Source organism: Bubalus bubalis, chromosome 10 (genome assembly GCF_019923935.1).
Source record: "Bubalus bubalis isolate 160015118507 breed Murrah chromosome 10, NDDB_SH_1, whole genome shotgun sequence".
NCBI classification, from domain to species: domain Eukaryota; kingdom Metazoa; phylum Chordata; class Mammalia; order Artiodactyla; family Bovidae; genus Bubalus; species Bubalus bubalis.
In genome coordinates this window covers 63,482,095-63,506,993 of record NC_059166.1, presented here as the reverse complement: position 1 = coordinate 63,506,993, position 24,899 = coordinate 63,482,095, and the positions used below count along the sequence as shown (strand labels likewise).

The window sequence follows — 24,899 nt, the reverse complement described above, 5'->3', positions numbered from 1 at the left end:
AGTTGATGCTTGTAGGCTCTAGAGCGCAGGGTCAGTCACGGTGGCCCACAGACTTAGCTGCCCCATGGCATGTGGGATCTTCCCAGACCAAGGATGGAACTATGTCCTCTGAATTGGCAGTCAGATCATTATTCTGTGATCTTTTTTTAAAGACATTTTACCATCTGCCAGTTGGAGAGTCAGATTCTTAACCACTGAACCACCAGGGAAGTCCTGAGATTCTCTTAAAAGTGACTTTTTGTGGAATTCCCTGGCAGTCTAGTGGTTAGGACTCAGCATATCCACCGCTTGGGTTTGATCCCTGGTCAGAGAATTAAGATCCCACAGGCCATGTCACACATGGCCAATAACAAACAAAAAACCCAACTGATTTTTCACATATCAGCCACTTATTTGACCCAGTATAAATTAGCCAGTGTGTTTGTGCCAGTATTTTTAGTTTTGTATACACATGTAATATGGATCATGACTCAATAATGTGGATCATGACTGTCTTTGAAGAAAGTCTAAAATAGAATTTGTTTTGGGCCTTCTAGACTACATTTCTTAGAATCACCAACATTGAGTAACAGGATTTTAGAATCAAAATGCATTGAAAAGATTCAGTAATTAAAGTGCCTCCATTTAGAGCTGAGACTGAAACATAGTGGTTGGTGACTTTTCAAGGTCACTTAAGTTCATGTGAAGTGAAGCTGCCATCTGGCCAGATCTTCTAGATTACAAACCATTCCCCATTGCTCTTTGCTCTACCAGGTATTTTTAATTAACATAGAGTGAAACTCCAAGTCAGCAGTTATTTTTAAGCACTGATGAAGTCATTATTCTGTGATCTTTTTTTAAAGACAAATTTTACCTTCTGCCATTTGGAGAGCCACAAACCCCTATTTGGTTGAGATGCAAGTGATTGAGTCAAGGGCCAGACTTTGCTGGGCCTCTGCTAACCTCAAAGTCAGAGCTGCTGATTATTTACCATCTACTAATGAAAGGGAAATGGAATGATTCTAAAACAGGTAACCCATTCAGAGTGGACTTAGAATCCTTCTGACACAATGTATTTAAATATGGGTGTGTCTCATATTTGGCAAATTGATTTCAAGCCAAATGACTAGTCATACTCAAGAGCTAGGATGGGCCCAGCTGGGAGACTGCCCTGGTTTCCTGAGCTGGACCTGGCTCAATTCCCTGCCTCTGCCGGCAGAAAGCAGGCATTTCCCCTTCCCTGCTTCTCATCTCAAGCTGGGAGCAGTGTGTATATAGGTCTTACTGGGTCTCAGAGGGTTTCCAGGCAATGCAAAGTGAGAATAAAGAGAAGGGGAGAGCCATAGGGTCCCCAGCTCTTTGCAGTGCCATTCATTCCTCTGTTTTGTGAGTGTTTCCAGTGTAATGGTGTCACTTCCTCTAAACAAGAAACAGTCTCTCAGGGTGCCAGCCTTTCACTTGTCACATTAGATCAGCACTGGTGTGGTGTTAGATAGACCTGGGTCCCATACCAGCTCTGCCACTTGCTGTGTAACTTTGCCATAGGTGACCTTCGGTTTCCTGTTCAGTAAAACGGGACATTTGTGATCATTGAGATTAATATTCATAGTAGACGTTTAATAAAGGAAAACTGATGTTTTATTAATATTAACTAGTTGAATGACCTTGGAAGAGTGCCTTCACATTCAGCTGTTTCCTCATTGGGAATATGAGGAAGTTGGTACCAAACAGTTCTGTGGGTCCTTTCTCCCAGGCATTCTTGAATAGTAGGGAGCCAGCCTCTCATTTACACCCTTCTCATTTCCGCCTGTCTTAGAAGTGGTCCAACACCCCCAGCCCCACCCCAAGACCTTCTTGCCCTCTCACTTCTGCCGCTGTGGACGCTGCAAATTGCCGAGTTTCCAGGACTTTGCGTCCGTGCCGGATGCCCTCAGCCCGGGTCTAGGTGCAGACTGGTTGCAGGGTAGGTGGACACCGACCTTGGATCCATCGTGGAGTACCCGGGCCGTGAATCTCCTCGTAGGAGAGGTGTAAAGGACACAGATGCTTCGGCGCTACCCTACAGCTTCTGCAAACTTCTTGCTCAGTGAGAGCTCCTTCTCCGGCCCAGGGCTCGGAGGCGGCAGCTCAGTAGGTACTGCGCAAGGGCGGGTTGCCTCGCCCGCCTGGGAAGGACAAGCTTTTAAGCGCAGGCTCCGGAATGGAGCCGGAGGCCGCTAGTGTGCTGCCGGGCTCCCGGAGCCTCCGCCGTTGGTGTGCTGCCGGCTTCCCGGAGCCTCCGACACTTGGCTTAAGCGACCAGGCTAGGCTGGGCCGGGGTCTCCCGCCCCTAGCCGGAACACTGCGTCTGCGGCGCCACGCCCTCCGGCGCCACCCTGCAGCCGTGGGCGGGCCCCTGGCTGCCCCCAGCCGGGGATGGCCGGCTAATGAGATGTTAATGAGGCTCCAATAAAGTCTCTGCCGGCTGAGCTTGCTTGGCCGAAGCCCACGCCCAGCTAGATTCGCTGGTCGGGCGCAGCGGCCGGCAGCCCCTCAATCCCGGGTTTTGGTCCGCGCCTCCTCTGCCTCTTTCACCACCCCCCCCCCTTCCTCCTCCTCCTCCACCCCGCTTCCTCTGTCCCCGCCTCCCAACTCGCCCGGACTGGGACGCCCGCCTGGCAGCAAGAGACCCCTGCGGGCTCCCAAGCCCCCGGGTAAGTTGTCCAGCTGCGCCAAACGTGCGTCCCCCGACCCGCGGGGTCCCGGGGTGGGGGTAGGGACGCGCCTCCTGGGAAACGTGGCTCGAGGCCCTTGTGTATCCCGCCTGGCCCGTCAGGCGCCGTCTCTCTGCGCCTCCGTCCTGCCCAGCCCCTCCCAAACTTTACGGTCCAGAGTGTGAGTACTCCCAACCGCCCGCTGCCAGTGGTCCAGCTCCCTCCATCCTTCTGGACCGCCCTACCGCTCGCACATTCTTTGTCTTGGTGTTTCCAGATTGGGTCGCTCCTCTCCCCACTTCGCTGAGGTCTTCCTCCTTTCCACCTTCCAAGAGAGACCTTTGCTCTTACTGACATTCAGTCCGCCTTGTCCGGGTGACCTATGGCGGTGATTTTAATCTCCGGCCTGGGCCTGGCCTGCGGGGCTCCGGGCTGGGACCGGGGAGGCGACTGATGGGGTCAGAGGGATCAGCTCAAGGGTCTTCCCTGGTCTACGCCACCACCGTCCTTAACTCCCCCGTGGGCAACCACATCCCCGTACCCTCTGATTCCTCCTGGTCCCAACGTGAGAAAGCTCTGCCACCCTTCAAGTTGCGTGGGTGCCCGAGCGAGGGAGAAGGGGACAAAGAGAAGCCTTGTCTGGAGAGATTCCTGGGAGAGCAAGCAGGGATGGGGCGGGGTGTCTATGGGAGTGAGAGAAGCTGGGCGGAGCGAATCCTGCTGCCCTGTCGCCCCCCAACTCCCCAACGGTCTTGTGGCCACTGGAGCAGCAGCAAGTCACAGGGGAAGTATTCTGACCACAGTGAGTCAGAAATAGGCCCAGTTAGTGGTTTGTCACCAGACAGATGCAACATCCTGGGGCTGTCTGTTAAGGTAGTTTGGTGGTGGGAAGTGGATCCTACGTGGTTAGAGAAGGGGCTTCCCTAGAGGCTCAGTTGGTAAAGAATCTGACTGCAATGCAGGAGACCGGGGTTCGATCCCTGGGTCGGGAAGATCCCCTGGAGGAGGAAATGGCAAGCCACTCCAGAGTTCTTGCCTGGAGAATCCCATGGACAGAGGAGCCTAGCGGGCTACAGTCCATGGAGTCCCAAGAGTTGGACACGACTTAGCGACTAAACCACCACCACCACCTCCTCCTCCCCTTTAAGAGGCAATGGCAAGTGCTAAGGAGGAAAACTTTGCCCCTGGCATAAGACACACCACACCCAACGGCACACTGAGTCCGTTGAGGGCTGCCGGGCACAGGGAGGTATGGGGTGAGATGGGACAGTATGTGTGTCTGGCAGCTGGGGTTGCAGATATTAGATCTGTCCCTATCTGTACTGCAAGGAAAGCCCATTTATCTGACACCCTGCTCTCTTCATGTCTGAGAAATTCCCCCGGCCTGCTTGCAGGGCCTCGCTGAAGGCCGGGTAAGAATTGCTGTCCCCCAGGGATTGGAGTAGGGCCTGGAGATTCCTGGCTGACAAGGCTGAGCTGGAGGCTCCCTAGCTTTCTGCAGGCCCACGGGGCTCAGGACTGCTGATTTTTCATTTCCAAACTTGGCAGATTTCACTTGAAGTGGAACGGTTTGCAGCTGTCTGTGGAGCAGCTGACAGAGAGGAGAGGAGCCCATCTGGGTAGGACTCAGAGCTCCCTGGGGATACCACACTGCCTTCTTCTCCTCTTCCTTTTCCCTTCCTCCTTTCTCCAGCCCCTTGCAATCTCTTCCTTTCTTCTTTCCAGCAACCACGTGCCTCTGCCCCTCCCCAGGATCCCCTCCCAGGGGTCTCCATGGCCTCACCCACCTCCACCAACCCAGCGCATGCCCACTTTGAGAGCTTCTTGCAGGCCCAGCTGTGCCAGGATGTGTTGAGCAGCTTTCAAGGGCTATGCGGGGCCCTGGGGGTGGAGCCTGGTGGGGGGCTCTCCCAGTACCACAAGGTCAAGGCCCAGCTCAACTACTGGAGTGCCAAGTCGCTGTGGGCCAAGCTGGACAAGAGAGCGAGCCAGCCGGTCTACCAGCAGGGCCGGGCCTGCACCCGCACTAAGGTGTGTCTCAGTGTCTGGGGTGGGGCTTGGAGAGTGGGCGGAGTCAGAGGAGCCCCCCCCCCCCCCTCCACCCCTCCCCTGGCCATGCCTATGCTTCCTTATGTGTTCCCAGTGCCTGGTGGTGGGTGCGGGACCTTGCGGTCTGCGGGCTGCTGTGGAGCTGGCGATGCTGGGGGCCCGAGTGGTGCTGGTGGAAAAGCGCACCAAGTTCTCTCGCCACAACGTGCTCCACCTCTGGCCCTTCACCATCCACGACCTTCGGGCACTCGGCGCCAAGAAGTTCTATGGGCGCTTCTGCACAGGCTCCCTGGACCACATCAGTGAGCACTGTGTGGTGGCCTGGAGGGGCGGATGAGCCTGGGCCTAGAGACAGGCCAGTAGGTGGGGGTTGGGGGCTGCTGGGCCAGCCCAGGGCAGGGTGGTCAAGATTCACTGCAGTCAGATGGCTTTCAGGACTCAGGTTCCTCACCTGTAGAACAGGCACTTGGACTGAGTGAGCTCTAAGACTTTCTCCAGCCTGGACCAGGTACACACTGGTGTTTGGGAGGCTGTAGGATCCTGGGGTCTCTGTCGCTAATGTCCTCTCCCTTCCAGGCATCCGGCAACTGCAGCTCCTCTTGTTGAAAGTGGCATTACTACTGGGGGTGGAAATCCACTGGGGCATCACTTTCACTGGCCTGCAGCCTCCTCCAAAAAAGGGTAAGTACTTTTCTGCTCTTGAGAACCCCCATGTACCAAGGATACCCTGGTCTTGCAAAAGAAAAAGGGTAGGGTTGGGAGTCAGCTGAGTCTCCCTTTCTCACAGCCTGGGCTTTTTCAAACCCTGCTGAGCCTCATTTTGGACTTTTGTAAAATGTGAAGTATTTCTTTCCTCACCTCCTTTCCATGGCTGTTGTGAAGGTGTCATTTGATAGACTGTGTCACTGCTTTGTAAACCACAAAACCCTTTAAATGTTTATTTATTTCATTGGATTGTCCTGGGAATATAGACACCCCCTCAGTTTTCTATATCTTTGTGCCACTCACATCTTCTGCCCCAGGGAGTGGTTGGCGTGCCCAGCTCCAGCCCAGCCCCCCAGCCCAACTGGCCAAGTATGAATTTGATGTCCTCATCTCTGCGGCTGGAGGTAAATTCGTCCCTGAAGGTGAGTGATCCCTTCCCTCGAATAAGCCAGCATCTTGAGCTCCTCCTGGGCCTTTCTAGGCTGTTACGCCCCTCATCCTCCGGCCACTCCCCACCTGTCCCCACCTCTAGGCTTCACAGTGCGAGAAATGCGCGGCAAACTGGCAATTGGCATCACGGCTAACTTTGTGAATGGGCGCACCGTGGAAGAGACACAGGTGCCCGAGATCAGTGGTGTGGCCAGGATCTACAACCAGAGCTTCTTCCAGAGCCTGCTCAAAGCTACAGGTCAGGGCCCTTCCTCACAGGATTTCCCTTCCGAGTGCCTGACTGTGGCCTAGCTCCCGACTCTCCCTCTTAGACCTGTCCACAGTCCAAAGAATCCCACACTTGTCCATCTTTGTGGTCCTGGCAGCAAAGAACCTGAGCCCTCAGGGAGTCAGCAGGCACAACCGCACTTGGCCATCCGGCATGACAAGTCTTAGAAATCTCTTGCCAAATGCATGGGCTTTTGCTTTGTGCTTCTGTACATAGGCTTTAATATAAAAGTGACATAAATTCAAAGTGTAAGTGGTACTTCCAGAAGGTGTTCTAGGTTTTCTTTGGCTTCACACTACCACGCCCTTTGGAGTGTACGCATCTCATTTGGAGAAGCCAGGCTGTCCTCTGCAAGCCTGTGACCGTGTGGTTCACGTCTCCCTGCTGCCACTCCACCCTGGTTTCTCTCTTTGCTCCTCCATCTGCTGGGCCTGAGATAGATGGTCCATGGTGCCACCAGAACTCATGGGTCCCTGTGTAGGGAGGACCCACTGCAGGCTAAGCTGTGATCCCAGCTCAGAGGTCAGGCATGTCTGGTGTATTTGGAGAAGTGACACATAACGAGAGGAGACACATCCCCTGCACCCTGCCCTGACCCCACAGGCATTGATCTGGAGAATATCGTGTACTACAAGGATGACACCCACTACTTCGTGATGACAGCCAAGAAGCAGTGCCTGCTACGGCTGGGAGTGCTGCATCAGGTGGGGCCCAGGCCCAGGCAGGGGGGACTGAATGGTGGACCCTGGGAGGTAGGGTCCAGGCCTGGACATGGTCTCCCCCTGGGTGTGGAGGGAGTCCATCCTGTCTGCAGTGGCACTTTCTCCACCTCAGTAAGCTCTTCTCCTCTGAGACTTACATGGCCACTTGAATCCTATTCTGGGCTCAACACCATATACCAGTCACAGCACTGCACTCCATGAGGACTAAGCTCCACCAGGGGTTTTGTCTGTCTCTTCCTTGCTGATGATTCCCAGAGCTTAGAATGGTGCCTGCTATGTAGTAAGCACCCTGAAGGTATCTGCTGAATGAACTAGTTGAACACATGTAATGATGCTGGGCCTGGGAGGCAGGATGTTCACGTCTAGTCCCAGCTCAGCCTCCAACTGCTGTGTAATCCGTGGAAGCCCATTCTTGGGGCCTCAGAATGTGTACCTGAGGGGACGGGACACTGATGGATCTGATCTGTCGGCCACACAGGACTGGCCTGATACTGAACGGCTGCTGGGCAGCGCCAACGTGGTGCCCGAGGCTTTGCAGCGCTTTGCTCGGGCAGCTGCCGACTTCGCCACCCACGGCAAGCTTGGGAAGCTGGAGTTTGCCCGGGACGCCCACGGGCGGCCGGACGTCTCTGCCTTTGACTTCACAAGTATGATGCGGGCAGAGAGCTCTGCTCGGGTGCAGGAGAGGCACGGCACCCGCCTGCTGCTGGGGCTGGTCGGGGACTGCCTGGTGGAGGTAAGGGCTCAGTGTTCCCTGCTTGGGGAGTGGCTCTCTGGGTTCTGTGTAAGGAGGCACGGGGATTCCCTGGTTGGGGGAAGAAGCAGCCTCATGGGAAGTGGGGCGGGGCGGGTAATAAAATGTTTACTGTTGTAAAGAGGAGCTGAGGGTGGCCTGGTGGTGTCAGGGGGCCCCCAGCTCTGCCCCCAGGGGCATGTGGGCTCGGGCAACCCTGTTGGGGGTTGGGCCCTCCGTTAGGCCCTCACTGAGCTGTTTCTTGTCCTTCTGGCCCTGCAGCCCTTCTGGCCCCTGGGCACTGGAGTGGCCCGGGGCTTCCTGGCAGCCTTTGATGCCGCCTGGATGGTGAAGCGGTGGGCAGAGGGCGCTGGGCCCCTAGAGGTGTTGGCAGAGAGGTGAGGCCTGAGTTGGGGGATGGGGCAGAGCAGGGCTGGATGTGGGACAGGACTCGGGAGTAGGTTCCGAGATGCTGGGGGAGTAGATGGGGGAGTGGATAAAGGAGAATAAGGCAAAGGCCTGGTGGTAGTTGAGGGGTGAGCGCTAATGGTGCCCTCCTGCTTGTGCCCATCCCTCACCCTCATCCCCTAGAGAGAGCTTGTACCAGCTCCTGTCACAGACGTCCCCGGAGAACATGCACCGCAATGTGGCACAGTACGGGCTGGACCCCACCACCCGCTACCCCAACCTGAACCTCCGGGCTGTGACCCCCAGTCAGGTCAGCACTCCACCCCAGCGCAGCCCTTGCCTCCTGGTCCCCGCAGCCACTGTCCCTCTGGGTGAGCCCCACCCAGGCAGCCCTCCCCTGTGGGCTGAGCGGGTGTGTGGTCAGCCTGCCTGGAGACCTGAAAGGGGCTGCCGTAGGTACGAGACCTGTACGACGTGGAGGCCAAGGAGCCTGTGCAGAAGATGAGTGATGAGACAGACTCCGGAAAGGCAGCCACTGGTGAGCAGGTCTCCTCCACGGGCACATCTAAAACATTGACCGAACAGTGATGCGTAGGCACCGACAGCAGTTGCAGCCGCTGGCAGCAGGGAGCAGGGTGCTGGAGCCCCGCTGGGTTGGGGGGTGGAGATTGGGGGCATCCTGGAGAGCACAGGGCAGCAGGCGCTTGGCAGCAGCCGTTTGGCAGCCTGTGCGGAGTATCTCAGCACTTTAACCACCACTGGAACACTGGATGGCAGCCGTGTCGCGCTGTTCTTGGCTGTCCTGCCCCTTCTCACCTGGCAGACCCCAAACCTGTCTCTCCTTTCAGCCTCTGAGCTTCCCTTGCCCCTCAGTTCATAGCCTGCTGGCCTCTCTGTGGCTAGCAGTGATTTCACTTTATTCCCCCAAAAGATTTTTTTTCAAATGAGAAAATGGGGATGAAGGAGGTGCTGCTCACATTCTTAGGCTGGTGCTCAGTCGGGGTGGGTCCCTGCTTCTGGCTCCCATACAGACCCCACAGCCAGCAGCTGGGCTCTCTCTGCGGGCTGGGGTGCCCTGGGTACAAGTGGAACCTCCTCTTCCTAGGGGCAGCGGGCTCCCAGGAGGAGCTGCTGCGCTGGTGCCAGGAGCAGACGGCTGGGTACCCAGGTGTCCATGTCACTGACCTGTCTTCCTCCTGGGCTGACGGGCTGGCTCTGTGCGCCCTGGTGCACCGGCTGCGGCCCGCCCTACTGTGAGTCAGGAGTTGGGCTTGGGGGTCCCTGATAGACCCTCCCTCTCTTCCATGCCTCTCTGCCGCCCCCTCCAGGCAGTGTGGAATGGCAGGGGATCACCATGTAGGAGGTGGCACAGCCACTGCATCCCAGCACCATCACTTGCTAAAAATCCTGCTCTAGTCGCTTCACCTCCGTAAAGATAGTACTCCTGCCCCTCTGCCCATGAGCATGCATTCAATAGGGAGAGCATTGTGAGTGGTGGAGGCCCCCCAAGGCCAGAAGCCGTTGTAATTGGCTGGGTGGTGGTGGGTGTGCAGCGGAGAATAAAAACCCTTCCTGCCCTTGCCTCCCTTTCCCGCTATCCCTCCCCTTTCCGTGGGCTCAAGTTCTGGGTCTCCCACTGACCTTTCTCCCTGCTGCCCCATAGGGAACCCTCCGAGCTCCAGGGAATGGGGGCTCTGGAAGCTACTTCTTGGGCGCTGAAGATGGCAGAGCATGAGCTGGGCATCACACCAGTGTTGTCCGCACAGGCAATGGTGGCAGGGAGTGACCCACTTGGCCTCATTGCCTACCTCAGCCACTTCCATAGTGCCTTCAAGAGCATACCACACAACCCAGGTGAGCTGGAAGACAAGGGTGGGACGACAAGGGTGTGTGTGTGTGTGAGAAAGGGACAGACAGAGCAAGCAAGAGAGCGCCCTCTAAGGGACATCCTGGGAGAGGTATCCTTTAGCCTTCTGGGCTGGCTCATAGCTGTCTTCTGGGGATATAGTATCGCCCCTGATCTCCACGCCTCTCCTCACAGGCTCGGTCGGCCAAGGCTCCCTGGGCGCTGCCAGCGCTGTACTATTCCTTGGCAAACTGCAGAGGACCCTGCAACGGACCCGGACTCAGGTGGAGAGTTTGGGTGGGGTTGGGCTGGGCAGTGGGGTTCTTGTGGGGGTCCCTAAGATGAAGAGGACGACATCCAGAGTTGGGGGAAAGAAGTGGGGGCTCAGAGCCCATGCTTAGAATGTAGGGCTTATTGCAGGAAAATGGGGAGGATGCTGGTGGCAAGAAGCCTCGCCTGGAGGTAAGTGTACGCAGGGGCTGGACAGTCCCTTCCCTGAGGTGCTCTCCCACGTCCTGTCCCCCAGGTCTTGCTTGCTACCCAAGCTCCTGTACCCAACCCCCCATCCAGTCTCACTGCCTTTCCCTTCCAATTCTTTCATCTGCACACATGACTCCCTAACTGACCCTGTCCCTCTACCTCTCGGCCTTTTCAGGTAGAGGCTGAGACCCCAAGTACTGAGGAGCCACCTGTCCCAGAGCGTGATGAACCAATGACACCACCATCCCAGCAGCAGGACGTGAGCACAGGGGCCCTGTCTGCAGGCAAAGACCTGGGAAGGGCAGGGAGGTGTGTTTCAGGGGAAGGGCCGACCTTGGCTTTGACTCCAGCTGACCTGGGACCTGGGGGTCACTGCAGGCCAGTGCTGAGGATCTGTGTGCACTTTGTGGGCAACACCTCTATATCCTGGAACGCCTCTGTGCTGATGGCCGTTTCTTCCACCGGAGCTGCTTCCACTGTCATATCTGTGAGACCACATTATGGCCAGGTGGCTATAGGCAGCACCCAGGAGATGGTGAGTGGGCCTGGGAGGCATTCAGAGGGACTTTGTGTTTGGCCCTACCGGGCAGGGTCAAGAGCTTGAAAGTGGAGAGGAACTGGGGTGCTGCGCATGAGGTAGAAAAACAAACTAAAGATTACGCTTTTTTCTCCCAAGCTCAGTCTTCTCTGTCCCCTCCAAAGCCCCAAATGTGGGGTTCTGAGAAACCAGGAGGCTGGTAGAAATTCACCAACAAATGCAGTCTTGTCACCCCCACCTTCCCTGATAGACTGAATATCTGATCCTTGGTCTGCCTACATCTGATGCCTCCTTCCCTCTCCCACCTTCTCAGGATATTTATACTGCCTCCAGCACCTGCCTCAGACAGGCCACAAAGAAGATAGCAGCGATAGAGGTCCTGAGAGTCAGGTAAAAGCTGTGGAAGTGTGTGGTAGGGGGGGTGAGGAGGAGGAAAGGGCTCCCCGGCCCAGCAGAGTGAATGGGGGGAAACTGAATGTCCTCCATGAGAGTGTAAACTGCATGATGGCAGAGATCTTTGTCCTGTTTTACTTACTGACATATTTCAAGTATCCAGAACACTGCCTGACACTGTTCAGTAAATGGCACAAATGGATGAATGCCAGGTCCCACATCTGTCTCAAGGGGCAGCCTCAGCCCATGCTGGGCAGGTCACTCACTGACCAGAACATCTGGTGGCTTTTCTAGGACCTTCCCATGCCGAGTGAGAATAACACGCCATCAGGCCCCGCGACTCCCGTGGCCCTCCACCAAGGGACCAATCCTGTCCCAAACCCCAGCCAGCCCACCCGTCGATTGATCCGCCTCTCCAGCCCAGAACGCCAGCGTTTATCCTCCCTTCATCTCACCCCTGACCCGGAAATGGAGCCACCACCCAAGCCCCCCCGAAGCTGCTCCACCTTGGCCCACCAAGCCCTGGAAGCAAGCTTCAAGGGCTGGGGAATGCCAGTCCAGAGCCCTCAGGGTAGCTGCTGGCTCAGGGTGGGGATGGCGTGGGTGGTTTTTGGATTCTTGGACAGGGGTGTGGGGCATGGGGAGGGAGGTCGTGGGGATTCCAGCCCATGTCCACGTCCTGCTCAGTTCTTGAGGCCATGGAAATGGGGGAAGAGAGGTCCTCCTCCAGTGAAGAGGAAACAGAGGAAGAGGAAGATGTGCCTTTGGACTCAGACATGGAACAGGTGAGTGGGAAGAACCTGGCCACCTATTCTGCCCAAGCCAGCACACATCCACTCAACACACGCCTCCCTTCACCCAGGAGAAACCCACAGCACTCAGCCTCTTCTGAGCCCAAATGCCTTCTCACGTGGTCTCTTTCATGTCTCTAAGCCTCTACCTTTTCTATCAGAACTTACCTCACTTCCAACCTAGGGTCTTTCTGGTCCTTCTTAACTGGAGTTTTCCCAACCCCTAACCACTGACTCTGTCACAGTTTCTGAGGAACTTGGCTAAGAACTCAGGCACCATGAACAATTATCCAACGTGGCGTCGGACTCTGCTGCGCCGGGCCAAGGAGGAGGAGATGAAGCGGTTCTGCAAGGCTCAGGTGCGGCCTCAGGGTTCCCAGAGGTTCTGATGGGGTTAGAATCCTGAGACTGGGGATGAGAGCTCCCCTGGGACTCTGTTCTTGAGCAATCATGAGACTCCTGGGCCCCGTCTTATACTCCTCAGGCCATCCAGCGGCGACTAAATGAAATTGAGGCTGCTCTAAGGGAGCTGGAGGCCAGGGGCACAGAGCTGGAGCTGGCTTTGAGGAGCCAAAGCAGTGAGTAAAGATAGGGGAGGGATAAAACTAGGAGACCTCTGCCTCCTGGCACTGTGTTCTGCCCCCAGCAACCTCCAAACTGCTAGGTCTGGCTCACAGCAGGCTCTATTCCTCATGCCACGACTCCTATGATCCTGGCTGGAGGCCTGACTGGCCCCCTTTTTTCCTTATCAGGTTCCCCCGAAAAGCAAAAGGCATTATGGGTGGAACAGCTGCTACAGCTCGTCCAGAAGAAAAACAGCCTGGTGGCCGAGGAGGCTGAGCTCATGATCACGTAAGGGGTGACAGGGTTGGGGAGTGGGGGACAGTGGCATTGAGTCAGGCAGGCCCCAGCCAGGGCTTTGCTCACCCTAGGCATCTGTGCCTTTTCTATTCCTGCCCTCCACAGAGTGCAGGAGCTAAACCTGGAGGAGAAACAGTGGCAGCTGGACCAAGAGCTGCGAACCTACATGAACCGGGAAGGTAAGCAGGATGTGGGGAGAGGCTGGTATTTGCACAAGCCTCGTGACTGCAGATACTGCCCAGCAACAGTCCTCCAGTCTGAGTACCTCTGAGGCTGAAATGCCTCCTGAATTGCCTCTTGAACTGAAGGACACCAGACGATGGGGCTCTAAGCGCCTACTCTGCACCTTCAGTCAGAGCTGCACAACTCAGCTTTTACACCAGATTTCCTTTAAGAATGATGTTGCAGCTAAACAATGCTAGAAAACCATTAGTGTTGATAAGCCAATTTCACAGGGTGGGAAACAGCAGGGGTTGTAGAAGTCACACAGGCCAGGATTAGGCTGTGCCTCTTGTGCCTCTCTGCCGCATCCTCTGTCCTCTAAGCTTCATCTCCTCCCTTCAGAAACCCTAAAGACAGCTGCCGATCGGCAGGCTGAGGACCAGGTCCTGAGGAAGCTACTGGATGTGGTGAACCAGCGAGATGCTCTCATCCGCCTCCAGGAGGAGCGCAGGCTCAGTGAGCTGGCCTCGGAGCCCGGGGTCCAGGGCTAGAAGAGGGCAGGCTGCCTGACTTATCTGCCAGGAAAACCGCCTTACCCCAGGACAGTGCTACCCTGTGTTCATCTGGGCTGCCTGGGAGAGTGCCTCAGTGTTTACAATAAAAAGTTTCTGACATAAACAGGACTTCTGGCTAGCTGCAGGTGTGAGGTGGGGACTAAGCAGGGAGGGCAGACAGGTGGGAACCCAAAGGTCTACACTGTGACAATCACACTGACCCCTGGCCCCAGTCACTGCCTCTACAAGGAAAAAGGCCGAGCCACAAAAGTGTCAAGCTTTATTGTTCCTCAGCTCTGTCTCTCTCCTGCTGCCCTAGGAGCAGGGCTGGCTGAGACTCTGGGCCCAGGTCCTGGGCCTCTCTTGCCCTTCCCAGCACATGCTGAAGCTCGGCCCGGGTCCTACACAAGCCCTTGGCCTCCTGCACGTGGAAGAGGTAGAAGGCACCTGCCCCCAGCACCAGTCCTACGCTGGGGGTCCAGAGCAGTAGAGCAGCTTCCCTGATCCATCCTCCGGCCGCCAGGGCACACAGCAACGCCAGGAGAAGCAGCCCTAGACCAACTGCATAGCTGGCCATGGTGGCCCACCAGTGAGCCTGGGCCATGCCCTGATCCACTTCTGCCCAGGCCTCCCTTAGCACACTGGTCAACGGCGAGCTCTCTGCTGGTCCTACAAGGCAGGAGAGTGGGGAGGCAGAATAACGGTCAGAGTGGAGGGCGTACCTGTGGTGTGGAAGGGACAAAGAAAAGGATGTGGATGACTCACCATGGGTAGGGCTGGGGTTGTGCTGCGGGGGGCTGTGTCTCACACACAGGGTAGCCATCAGGGCCTCATGATCAGAGAAGGGGGGGCCGCTGTAAGGGTCATGGCCTGTAGTAGTTTTGAAAGTCTTACAGGAGATGTATAGCCCAGACACTGCCTAGGAAAAGGGCCAAAGAGAAACTTCTATTTGGAAGTATGTTTCCAGAGAACCAGTTCCTGGCTATCCATTCTCCAGCTGCCAGTGACGTAAGACTAGACCAGCTGGACAAAGGATCAGCACAGCCTGGTGAGAGATGAAGAGACATGGTGGGTGTGGCGGGGAGAGGCCTGACCTTATAAAGTACATAGTCGATGCGGATGCCCAAGGGAAATGGCCCCAGCTCCTGGTGCTTGACGTAGCAGTTCTTGGGTACCATTGTACAGCCTTCTTCAGAACCCTAGGTGAAGAGTGGGCCTGAGTAAGGATACAGGGGAAGGAGGAGGGAAAGAGGCCGAGGGTGTAGGTGGGGAAATAATTAGACAGGTCCTCACCTTGAAGTCCCGGGTCTCCAGATAGGCATCATGCAGCCCGGTCCACTCTTTCAGCAGGCGGCAGCCCAGGTCCTTTGGGTGCAAGTTGAGGTCCCCACACAAGAGAACCACATCAGCCTTCTTGGATGTGTGGCTGGAGAAACCAAGATGGTGAGGCAGGAATTCTTCCCTCATCAGTTCTGCCCTAAAAGTGGGACCTTATAGCTACCACTCAGTCCCTCGATCCCACCCTATTTCCCCTGTTAAGCCCAGGCTCACACACTGGATGAACTGGGCCAGTTCCCAAGCTTGGGCCACGCGATGTGCTAGGTAGATGTCCTTCTGTCGATTGTACTCGGCATGGAGCTGCGCAAGATAGAGGAGACAGTAACAGGTGAGACTCAAGGTCCCAAGGGCAGATGTAAATCAAGTTTGTCATTTGGCATGGTGCTTGGTAAAATACATGTGAACTCTGCCTACTGACCTTAGGAATCCTGCCCCTACAACTCACCCCAAGGCGACTCCACCAAAGGCGTCCCCTCTTTCCCTCCCAGGACCAGACTGCCTCTCCCAGCCCTAAGCACTGTGGGCTTCACTCACGTGGGTCACGTAGGCATTGAGCACCAGTCCACTTAGATGGAGTACCAGCAGCCCCACAGCCTTCCCACAGAACCAGTCACAATGATGGATCTGCAGGCAGGAGTGGGACAGAACTCAGAGCACTGCCACCCTCTCTCTGCCCATCCCTTGCAGTCCTGGGAAGGTTACCTCCTTTACCATGTGTTAGTGGAGGTGGGGGAGGGTGGTGGACGAGTTCGAGATCAGGCTCACCATGTAGGGGTAGCCATTGAGGGTGAAGACATGCTGGGTGAATTCCTGGATTGGGTGTTTGGAGAAGACACAGAGACCACTGCCAATGATGCCACTGAAAGCCAAATCCTGGTTAGCAGTCACAAAAGCAGGGAGAGAAATACCCAGCCCTTTCCCCCTCCCTTGTCTCCCAGCTCTTATCAGCTTTTTTTTCTCTCTTTGCAGCTGATGAAAGCTCACAAAGTGTTAGTTGTTTGTGTGGGGTGATAGGACGGCCTGAGAGTAAGTCTGATGAGCTGTAGAGCTAGATTTTCCTCATTCCACCTTCTGCTTCCACTCCCAGAGGAGAGGATGCTGGGGAAGAGGAAGCAGGGTGCAGGCAGCATTGGGAGGAGGGGCTGGCAGGCCAAGCACCTCAAGGTCTGAAACTAGGCTTCCAGGCCAGTTGGCTGCTCACCTCCTGAAGTAGTGTGCAGCTGGGTAGGTGGGCAACAGCTTCTGTCTCAAATACTGGAAGTCCTGTTCACTCCACACCTGGGGGAAGGGGTTAAAGATACCTTCCCGGCCCTTCCCCCTGGGAGAGCGCCCCCACTGCCGCTGCCCCCCTGCAGCACGGTTCCGCACCCCACCTCCTCCAGTAGAGCTAGGTCGAAGCTCTCCATGTTTAGAAAGTCTCCCAGGCGCTTCACGCGGTCGGCGCGATGCTTGCTCAGGTAGGGAATGCCCCTGAGGACGAGAAGCGCAGGGGGGAGGTGACGGCTGCGGGCGCTGGGCGCTCCGGGGCAGTACCGGAGTTGGGGCCAGGGGCAGGCTGTGGAGGTGCGGGTTGCCCCCCGCACCCCGAAGCTGTAGGGCAGGGGACCGCCGTGGCCCGGATGTGAGGAAGGCCTCCTTCCTCTGGCAGTGCGGGTGCGGGCGGGACGCGGCCCCAGACCCGCTTGAGGGGGCGCACTCACCAGCAGTTGAGGTTAAAGACCCTCAGTCGCAGGGTGAAGTTGGGCTTCATGGCGGGGACACTGGGCGGCGCGGGACGGTTCGGCCTCCAGAGCGACGGCCGCGGCGGGGGACACGGGCGGGCGGCGCTCCTCCCGGGGCACTGCGTACAGGTGGCCGCCCGGCTCCCGCGCTCCCTGGAAGGCCGCGGCGCCCAAGTGCACGCGCCTGGGGGCGGATTCTCGCGTTACCCAGGCAACCGGCGGGCGGGGCCCCAACCTGGCGGCGAGCCAACCCGGAAAGTCTGGCGCTGACCGGAGGCAACGGCCGCGCTGGAGGACCCTGGGCGATCCCAGAGGGATCCCAGAGGCGGGGGCGGCTGGGGGCTCCACGGGTGGGGGCTCCCAGAGGAGGTTCTGGGGAGCGGCGAACCGGACTGAGGCACGCGGGACGTGGACTCCGCGTTCCTTTTCTCCGAAGCTCGTCCCTGGTGGCGACTGCCTATGGGTCCTCTCCCGCCTCTCCGCCGGTTCAACAGCAACAGGCGCAAAGTTGAGGAAAGGCCGGGCCTTCGCCGACCGCCCCGCCCCTCTCCCCGCCCCCTTTTCCCCGCGAGCGGCGGGGGCGGGGCCGCGCGGTGGTTGCCCTGGCGACGCGCAGTGTTTGTGACCCCAGGAGTCCCCGCGCGCAGGCATGGCCAGCCAGCAGCAGTCCGTTCCGTGCATCTCGCGGTCGCCACCCGAGCAGCCGCTTCAGGTGAAGGTGGTGGGGCTTTTCAAGAGTTCCAGCTTTCAGATCGCTAAGAGCGCCGCTGAGGTAACTGCGAAGAAACCGCAAGTGCGACCCGCTTCCTGGTTTTGCACCACCTGGTATCGGGAGTCGAGGTTCAGGGAAGGGTTGTCCCGACTGGGGTTGGCTGTGTCAGAATGGATCGGAGCGTGCAGGTGACAAGTGCCGGTCTGGGCAGGAGTTCCACTTCGAGAAGGGCTGCCTTTAACGGGAGATTCGAGTGAAGGAATCGTTCAGAACCTTGCTGGGAATGGAAGGTGATTCCTATCTATACATTAACACACATTTTATTCCACATTAATTTTTCACTGAAATGATAGCTTTTGAAACTCCGTGGAAAAAATATTACCATATAACTTCATAAAATACTTAACAAGCAACATTATCATTAACTGAATGTCATTGAAAACACAGTTGATTAGATCTACTAGAAATTTATACCAAATTAAAAATATTCTAATCTAAAAAAAATTACCATTAACTAGCTGAATTTTTACAAACTCCTTTCCCAAATGATTTTTGAAAGCTATTCATTCGGGGGGAGTTGTTGTTTTTTGTTTTTTCCTTAAATTTTCTATAGCAGTCACTACATCCCAGTAGTATTATTGCTTAAGGGATTTCTTAACAAATGACCCCCAAGTGCTCTGGAGAATCCAGACATTTCTTTGTAAACATGCAGAACATTGTAAGATGAAAAATACTTTAAGGAACTGAAAGAATTTGGCCAGGTCTGCAATGCTGCAACACTCCTATAACCCAAACACAGGAGAAATGTAGAAATATGTGAAATGCTGAAATGTAAAATTCAGCATGTCTTTGGGGTTTGCTCCAGATATGCTGTTATAAGATTAGGCCAAGCTTCCCTCCTTCAAAACTACACTAGACTACAGGACAAAGCCTTATTAAAGTTTGTATCTCCCAAAGTACCCAGCTGGATCAGTTGACACAAAATGTTCCCAAATAGAAGAAATCTTAAGAAATTCCTAACTTCTTGCCTGCTCCAAGTCCACAGAGTTACAGTTTTGAGTTTATATCAAATCAGGAAATAGTGACTATTTGTGAAATAGGTGAAGTCTCAAGATGAAGAGAACAAGTGATAAGAAGTCTGTGAAAACAGTCTGTGTTAGCTGGGCTGATGGGATCAGCAAAGTTATACGGCCCACAACTGTATTTAATGAGTTGGAGGGATTTTTTTCTTTTGCTTTTTCTTAGCTCCTTATCTGAAGGAGCATGTTTTCTTCATACTGTAGAGAAGATGTTGGCAGATCTTTTTCTGTAAAGTCCATACATAAAATTGTTAGGCCTTTGGAGTTACAGGTTCTGAGTCATGACTACTCAACTCTGTCCTTGTGCAAAAGCAGCCATAGAAAGTTTGTAAATGAATGGTGATTTTCCAATAAGCTTTTTATTCTGGACAGTGAAATTAGACTTGTATATAATTTCATGTGACGTGAAATGATTCTTCTTGTGATTCTTTTTTAACTGTTTAAAAATCTAAAAATTATTCTTAGTTCTCAGGTCTTAGAAAAACAGGCAGTGGTCCAGATTTGGCCTCCTGATCAGCTTGCCCATCCCTGTCAGAGAGAACACTAAGTCAAGAAAACAATGTCTTTATTTTATTAATAATGTTGTTTTTCACTTTCTTAAGCTTTTGCTTACTGTAGTTCTATTTGAGTATGAAAATATATCAATGTAAATTCAGTTAGTTCTGTGTTAATAAAGGATCCTTGAATATATTTCCAACATGATCACTTGCAGGCAATCTCTGATACCTAATTAACTGGAATATTTAGATTTAAAAAGAGTAGTATTACATAATATAGTCCATTCTGGAACAAATTATGAAGAAAGTATGATTAAGTATGCTTAATTTGAAAACTCTTGGGCTTATTAGTTATATCAGGTGGTCCCTCAGTGAGAAACAGCAGTCATCTTGCATGACTGCCTCAGAGCCCAGACACTAGAATTGAGGGAAAAGGACACATCAGCTGTTGGTTGGGCACAGTGGTCTAGGAAGGCAATGGCCAGATTGTTGTTGCCCTCTTCTGCTACCCCTGGTCCCAAGGCAGGGTACGCTCATGTCCTGGCTTTCTCCTCCTTGGACTATCCGCCCTTGAGGAAGTGTGCTAAGCCATTGTCCCCTTAGACCATGACAGAAGCAGCCAGCTGACACTTTTCCCAGTTGGTTCATTTACTCCTCAGACCTGCTCAGAAGAGTGCTGCCTCAACTGCCTTCTCTTGCTTTAGAAGAATACAAACTTTAGCATTAAAAGGAGTATTAACTTTTAAAAAAACTTTTTTTTTTAAACAGGTATTGTTAACCAGAAAGAATTTTCTCTGATTCATACAGACAAAACAAAATACATTAAGTCAATACATGCTCAATATCTAGACCAAAAAATATTGAATATTTACTTCTCTTTTCCCCAGGGGCTATAACCACAACCATATCTTTTGGTTATTCTGCATATCAGTGAATTAAAGTAATAAATTTTTTTTTTTTTAGTTAAAAGTACTCATGGCTCCACTGAGATGTAGTAAGAGTTAATTTAGGGAAAAATTGGTCCTAAAAGAACATGGCCGATCACAAAACTGTTGGCATAAACTCATTTGTTCACTTGTTTATGCAGTTGCTCTTTGTCTACTATGTACCAAATATTGAGGCCAGTGGGAAACTAAAACATAGTCTTTGTCCTCGAGGGGCTTATTCTCTTCAGATGAGAGACAAATAAGTGTGGCCTGGGGAGGGACTTAATAGAGGTAAGCATAGGGCCCTCTGGGAGCTGGCAAGGGGCATCTAAGCCAGACTTTGTGACTTGGGTGTACACTATGTAAAACTTCCTGAAGACTCCATAAAAATTAGGGGGAATGATTTCTACTTTAAAAGAGAATGTACTCTACAATAATATTCTATTTTGAAACCTAGAGTCTGAAGAGTAATTATCCATCCAATTTTGAAGATCCAATAATAATTCCTGTTCAAGAATTTGCATGGCATCAATATCTACAAGAGAAAAAAAGGGTAAAGGATATTTGGGGTATGGGAAATGAGCAAAGTTTTGCCTGAATTATTTACCTATGCATTGCTTTGGAAAAACGAAAGCAGTGATTTTCATACAAATAGATTTTATTTCTCTAAATTATGCACTTTTCCTAAATTATTTCAGTCATTTTACCAAGCTGATATTAAGAAAAAGTAAAACACTTGCAGGATTTTCTTTTGGAAGGCAAGCAATAAAGGTAAGTTTGACACTGTCAATGCTGCTATTTACTCTTGCTGATGACTACCCCTCTTTCCCTGCATATCCCTTAGTCCTACTTCCTGTGACACCCTGGCACTCAGGTTACTATGGCTTGGCACTCTTTTAGGCCCAAATTCTGGAAGGTTTCAGTGGTGTCCAGCACAGAAACAGCAGAAGAGCATGTGGGGTTCCAGGGGAGCTCTGAGGGTAGGCATCAGCTTCCCACAGGATAACCATGTCCAAATGGGAGCTTCCTTCTCTGCACTCTCCCTGATAACAGTTCCCCTTGAGGACCCCAGGCCCTAAGCTGGCAGAGATTATCCAGAGATGGCAGATTGATTTCCTCTTGAGTGCCAACCCTAATTAACTGGTAGTGCTGCTTGGAACGTGCGATATGAAGGATTCTAAGGTGGCATCCTGGCTCTGTTACAGCTCGTGTTGGGGGCAGACTGGAATGGATACATCTCCTGGCCCAGTCCTGTAGAGTCCCAGTCCTGGTTTCCCTGCCCCACCCCATCTCTCACTGGCTGATGAGATCGCGTTTCTCCTGATCAGAGCTGTTTTGATTGTCCTGTGTTTGACTGCACGAGGATGTCCTGTGATTATCATGCAGACTGTGCTGCGTTACCAGATCACTGTCTCCCCAGTCACATGAATAGTGCAAGATAAAGTTAAGAATACCATTTAAGTCTCATACCATTTTCACAGCCACAGTACATTTTCATTGGAATTCAAATAGAAATATAACAAACACTTAGCCTATGGTGCTTATTGTATGCCAGGCTCTATTCTAATGACTTCTATAAATATTAACTCTAATCATTACAAAGCTATGGTGACCAATGGTCCTGGTTTGCCTGGATTGGAGGGTTTCCTGGGATGCACAAATTTCATTGGTAAAGCTGGGATTGTTGTTGTTACTCAGTTGTTAAGGCATGTCTGACTCTGTGAACCCCCTGGACTATAGCCTGCCAGGCTTCCCTCTCCTTCACTATCTCCTGGAGTTTGTTTGGTCCATTGAGCTGGTGATGCCATCCAACCATCTCATCCTCTGTTGTCCCCTTCTCCTTTCTGCCCTCAATGTTTCCCAGCATCAGGGTCTTTTCCAGTGAGTTGGATCTCTGCATCAGGTGGTCAAAGAATTGGGGCTTCAGCTTCAGTATCAGTCCTTCCAATGAATATACAGGGTTGATTTAAGCTGGGATGGTCTGAGGCAAACCCAGACAGTTGGGCACTCTAACGTAAAACAATGTTTTTCTTAATTTTTATCATCAAACTTCCTAAAATGCCTATCATACTGTTTTCTCTACCTACAAGAGAGCCATGATTTCATGCTTCGAGGTTTGCACCCACTCTCTCCCATATTCCCACCATACTGGGAAGACTGGCGTGGGTTCCATTCTGCAGTTTCTGACCCGTCAGTCTGGGTTGCTGACGTTGAGATGTTTGGTGTTCTCTTCTGCTTTTCTCACGGGGGCTGAATGAGGCTTCCTAGGTCATTACTGCTGCTTCTTCCCACATACCCTTTAACTCCTGTCTTTCTTTTCTCTACCTCCACCCGACCCTCATCTCCTAACCTCTTCTTCCTCTTCAGTCTTTTGTTCTCCTACGAAAGCACTGTCATGGGACTTCCCTGGAGGTCCAGTGGCTAAGACTTCAAACTGCCAGTGCAGGGGGCCTGGGTGTGATTCCTGATCAGGGAACTAGATCCCCATGTGCTGCAACTAAGAGTTTGCGTGCCACAACTAAAGATGCTGCATGCCACAACTAAAAGGTCCCGTGTGCTACAACTGAGATGCAGCACAGCCAAACACATAGTTTTTTAAAAAGAGCACTGTCTTACGTTATACGTAGTGCTTCTTAGCACATATGAGGCTAGTCTGAGGTGGCCTTATGCTTCAGCAGAATATAACGCCAACTCTGAGGGATGGCTTCTGAACCTTCGGGAAGGCCTTTCCCCCACCTCCAAAAAAGGGAGCATCATACATCTTAGTACTGGGAAGCCCTAGAAACCATCGGGTCCAGCCCGCTATCTTGAGGCAGGTGATGAGGGCTCCTTATAAGTAGAAGACATCCGGACAGAGCATGTAATAACCTTCAGCTTCCCAATAAAGTCTATTTGTTCCTGCATTTCTCCTACCAGGCTAACTGAAATATCCACAGTTAAACTTTTCCTCTCCTTTTTCAAGTTTTGTGTCCTGTAAAATGTGAGACCCCTGATAAATGTAAACATTCCAGGGAGTACTGACCTAGGGCTGTCTCAGTGACTGACAGTTAGCATGAACAAGTGAGGAACTGGAAGTGAGCTCCTCCTGAGACAGGAGCCGGGAATGGAGCATGTGGGCAGCTAAAGGCACACCATTCCCCAAACTGGCATTTCTTCAAGTGCAGTCTCCAGACCAGCAGCAACAGCATCTCGTGTTCAGTTCAGTTCAGTTGCTCAGTCATGTCTGACTCTTTGCGAACCCATGAACCGTGGCACGCCAGGCCTCCCTGTCCATCCCCAATTCCTAGAGTCCACCCAAACCCATGTCCATTGAGTTGGTGATGCCATCCAGTCATCTCATCCTCTGTTGTCCCCTTCTCCTCCTGCCCTCAATCTTTCCCAGCATCAGGGTCTTTTCAAATGAGTCAGCTCTTCGCATCAGGTGGCCAAAGTATTGGAGTTGCAGCTTCAACATCAGTCCTTCCAATGAACACCCAGGACTGATTCCTTTAGGATGGACTGGTTGGATTTCCTTGCAGTCCAAGGGACTCTCAAGAGTCTTCTCCAACACCACAGTTCAAAAGCATCAATTCTTCGGCTCTCAGCTTTCTTTATGGTCCAATCCATACCTGACCACTGGAAAAACCATAGCCTGACAGAATGTGGTCCACTGGAGAAGGGAAGGCCAAACCATTACAGTATTCTTGCCTTGAGAGAACCCCATGAACAGTATGAAAAAGCAAAAAGATAGGACACTGAAAGATGAACTCCCCAGGTCAGTAGGCACCCAATATATGCTACTGGAGATCAGTGGAGAAATAACTCCAGAAAGAATGAAGGGATGGAGCCAAAGCAAAAACAACACCCAGTTGTAGATGGGACTGGTGATAGAAGCAAGGTTTGATGCTGTAAAGAGCAATATTGCATAGGAACCTGGAATGTTAGGTCCATGAATCAATGCAAATTGGAAGCATCTCATGGGATGCTGGTAAAAAATTAAAATGAAGTCTCAACCCCCATCCCAGAATCAGAAACTTGGGGTGGGGCTCAGGAATCTATGATTCTGACTGCCCACTAAAACTGGAGAACAGCTGTCCCAGATGATGCCAGGTTTTGCCAGGACTGGCACTGGGTACTAATAAACCAGATCTCCTCCGAGGTGACGTTACTCAGCGGCCACACACTGAGGTTTAGCACACTGGCTGTCACTGTTGTGTGGATGAAAACACTTACACACTTAATTTTGAAGGGCTTAGGACTTAAAAGTGTTAACAAAGGTGAGTTCCCTTCCTCATGGCCCCTCATGTGTCCCAGAAACCCTGCTGGCCCTCAGGAGGCATTTCCTCACCTGGTCTGACTTCCCTCCATCAAAAAGCACTCTTTTCCATCCTTGGCATTGAAAACCATGTCTTATTTAGGACCCCTAAGCAAGTATGCGTACAGTAAAATGTGCTCCAGAAATGAAGCTAGAGGACTGCATTTTTGTTTTTATATTCATATATAACAAGTATGCTATGCACACTGACTTTTATTACCAGATTACCATCTATTTTCTAAGATTGTACCATTTTAAGGATTACTTTTAGGTTATTGATTTCAGCACCTTCAGAGTTTTGAAATGTTCTTAAATTCCCTTTGAGAGCTAAATTCTGAAAGATGGCAAAAATTACATTTTTTTAAAGGTTCAGTCCTGGGATTGATCAAAGCTCTGGCTTGAGGGTTTAGCAAGGTTCACTCCCCATCCCCATGCCCCATTAATTTTTTTTTGGGGGGGGGGGGCCCTTTTCCTTTACAGGAACTTAAGAATGAAGTCTGGGAATATTCTTCCTATGTGATGTGTTTTATTAATGATAAGCTCCTGGGTGATGCACTTGATCTACAGAAATGGGCCCACAAAGTGTGGGATATAGTTGATTTTAAGCCTCCTGCACTTTACGAAGCACTTACTGTGGATTATTCTGCCAAATTCTTAAGAGACACCAAGGCAAGTTACACTAATTTTTTTAAAAAGGAAA

General features: G+C 52.6%; 3 protein-coding genes and 1 long non-coding RNA gene across 14 annotated transcripts in view; 2 read left to right on the top strand and 2 right to left on the bottom strand.

Moving 5' to 3' along the window:
• Positions 1-1,258: 1,258 nt before the first annotated feature.
• On the bottom strand, positions 1,259-2,363 carry LOC123327730. The gene is made up of 2 exons (XR_006542428.2): positions 1,846-2,363; positions 1,259-1,539 (listed from the first exon to the last, which is right to left on the bottom strand). It is a non-coding gene; the product is annotated as an uncharacterized LOC123327730 (long non-coding RNA).
• A 151-nt stretch (positions 2,364-2,514) lies between these two features.
• On the top strand, positions 2,515-13,761 carry MICAL1 (microtubule associated monooxygenase, calponin and LIM domain containing 1). Of its 6 annotated transcripts, none has more exons than XM_044924385.2 (26): positions 2,515-2,672; positions 4,221-4,291; positions 4,425-4,703; positions 4,816-5,023; positions 5,298-5,402; positions 5,744-5,848; positions 5,959-6,114; positions 6,748-6,848; positions 7,345-7,602; positions 7,882-7,997; positions 8,191-8,317; positions 8,464-8,545; positions 9,113-9,260; positions 9,671-9,861; positions 10,049-10,137; positions 10,262-10,315; positions 10,509-10,592; positions 10,712-10,868; positions 11,185-11,261; positions 11,559-11,835; positions 11,952-12,049; positions 12,301-12,414; positions 12,540-12,633; positions 12,808-12,907; positions 13,022-13,095; positions 13,481-13,761. In XM_044924385.2, exons 3-26 carry the CDS (start codon positions 4,446-4,448, stop codon positions 13,627-13,629), a joined length of 3,222 nt encoding a protein of 1,073 aa, XP_044780320.1. In that variant the 5' UTR covers positions 2,515-2,672; positions 4,221-4,291; positions 4,425-4,445; the 3' UTR covers positions 13,630-13,761. The 6 variants fall into 6 exon arrangements, with proteins under 6 accessions (XP_044780320.1, XP_006075508.1, XP_044780318.1 ...); XM_006075446.4 differs by having other exon boundaries at positions 4,398-4,703; positions 10,274-10,315; XM_044924383.2 differs by having other exon boundaries at positions 4,398-4,703.
• A 134-nt stretch (positions 13,762-13,895) lies between these two features.
• Positions 13,896-17,213, bottom strand: SMPD2 (sphingomyelin phosphodiesterase 2). Of its 3 annotated transcripts, none has more exons than XM_044924387.2 (11): positions 17,080-17,213; positions 16,671-16,875; positions 16,344-16,440; positions 16,172-16,248; positions 15,736-15,829; positions 15,505-15,594; positions 15,188-15,270; positions 14,926-15,109; positions 14,727-14,831; positions 14,398-14,551; positions 13,896-14,301 (listed from the first exon to the last, which is right to left on the bottom strand). In XM_044924387.2, the coding sequence occupies exons 2-11, from the start codon at positions 16,718-16,720 to the stop codon at positions 13,913-13,915; spliced, it is 1,323 nt and encodes a 440-aa protein (XP_044780322.1). In that variant the 5' UTR covers positions 16,721-16,875; positions 17,080-17,213; the 3' UTR covers positions 13,896-13,912. The 3 variants fall into 3 exon arrangements, with proteins under 3 accessions (XP_044780322.1, XP_025150488.1, XP_025150489.1); XM_025294703.3 differs by having other exon boundaries at positions 16,963-17,198; XM_025294704.3 differs by having other exon boundaries at positions 14,926-15,058; positions 16,963-17,198.
• Positions 17,214-17,272: 59 nt separating this feature from the next.
• PPIL6 (peptidylprolyl isomerase like 6) overlaps positions 17,273-24,899 on the top strand; it is a 35,166-nt gene continuing 27,539 nt past the window's right edge. For 3 of the 4 annotated variants that reach the window (XM_044924389.1, XM_044924388.1, XM_025294711.3), the window contains exons 1-3: positions 17,331-17,463; positions 20,363-20,458; positions 24,680-24,868. In XM_044924389.1, coding sequence (XP_044780324.1) covers positions 17,341-17,463; positions 20,363-20,458; positions 24,680-24,868 — 408 coding nt within the window. In that variant the 5' untranslated portion in view covers positions 17,331-17,340. Of the gene's footprint in view, positions 17,464-20,362; positions 20,459-24,679; positions 24,869-24,899 lie in introns of all 4 variants that reach the window. The other variant, XM_044924390.1, reaches the window with a different exon arrangement.

Excerpts from the sequence above, each read along its gene's own strand:
- SMPD2 (XM_044924387.2), bottom strand. The coding sequence starts at position 16,720 with ATGAAGCCCAACTTCACCCTGCGACTGAGGGTCTTTAACCTCAACTGC. Across the intron at positions 16,249-16,343 it reads ACCTAGCTCTACTGGAGGAG|GTGTGGAGTGAACAGGACTT; the intron begins GTGGGGTGCGGA and ends CCCTTCCCCCAG. Across the intron at positions 14,302-14,397 it reads CAACCCCAGCCCTACCCATG|GACCAGCAGAGAGCTCGCCG; the intron begins GTGAGTCATCCA and ends CCTGCCTTGTAG.
- MICAL1 (XM_044924384.2), top strand. The coding sequence starts at position 4,446 with ATGGCCTCACCCACCTCCACCAACCCAGCGCATGCCCACTTTGAGAGC. Across the intron at positions 6,115-6,747 it reads GAGCCTGCTCAAAGCTACAG|GCATTGATCTGGAGAATATC; the intron begins GTCAGGGCCCTT and ends CTGACCCCACAG. Across the intron at positions 7,603-7,881 it reads TCGGGGACTGCCTGGTGGAG|CCCTTCTGGCCCCTGGGCAC; the intron begins GTAAGGGCTCAG and ends CTGGCCCTGCAG.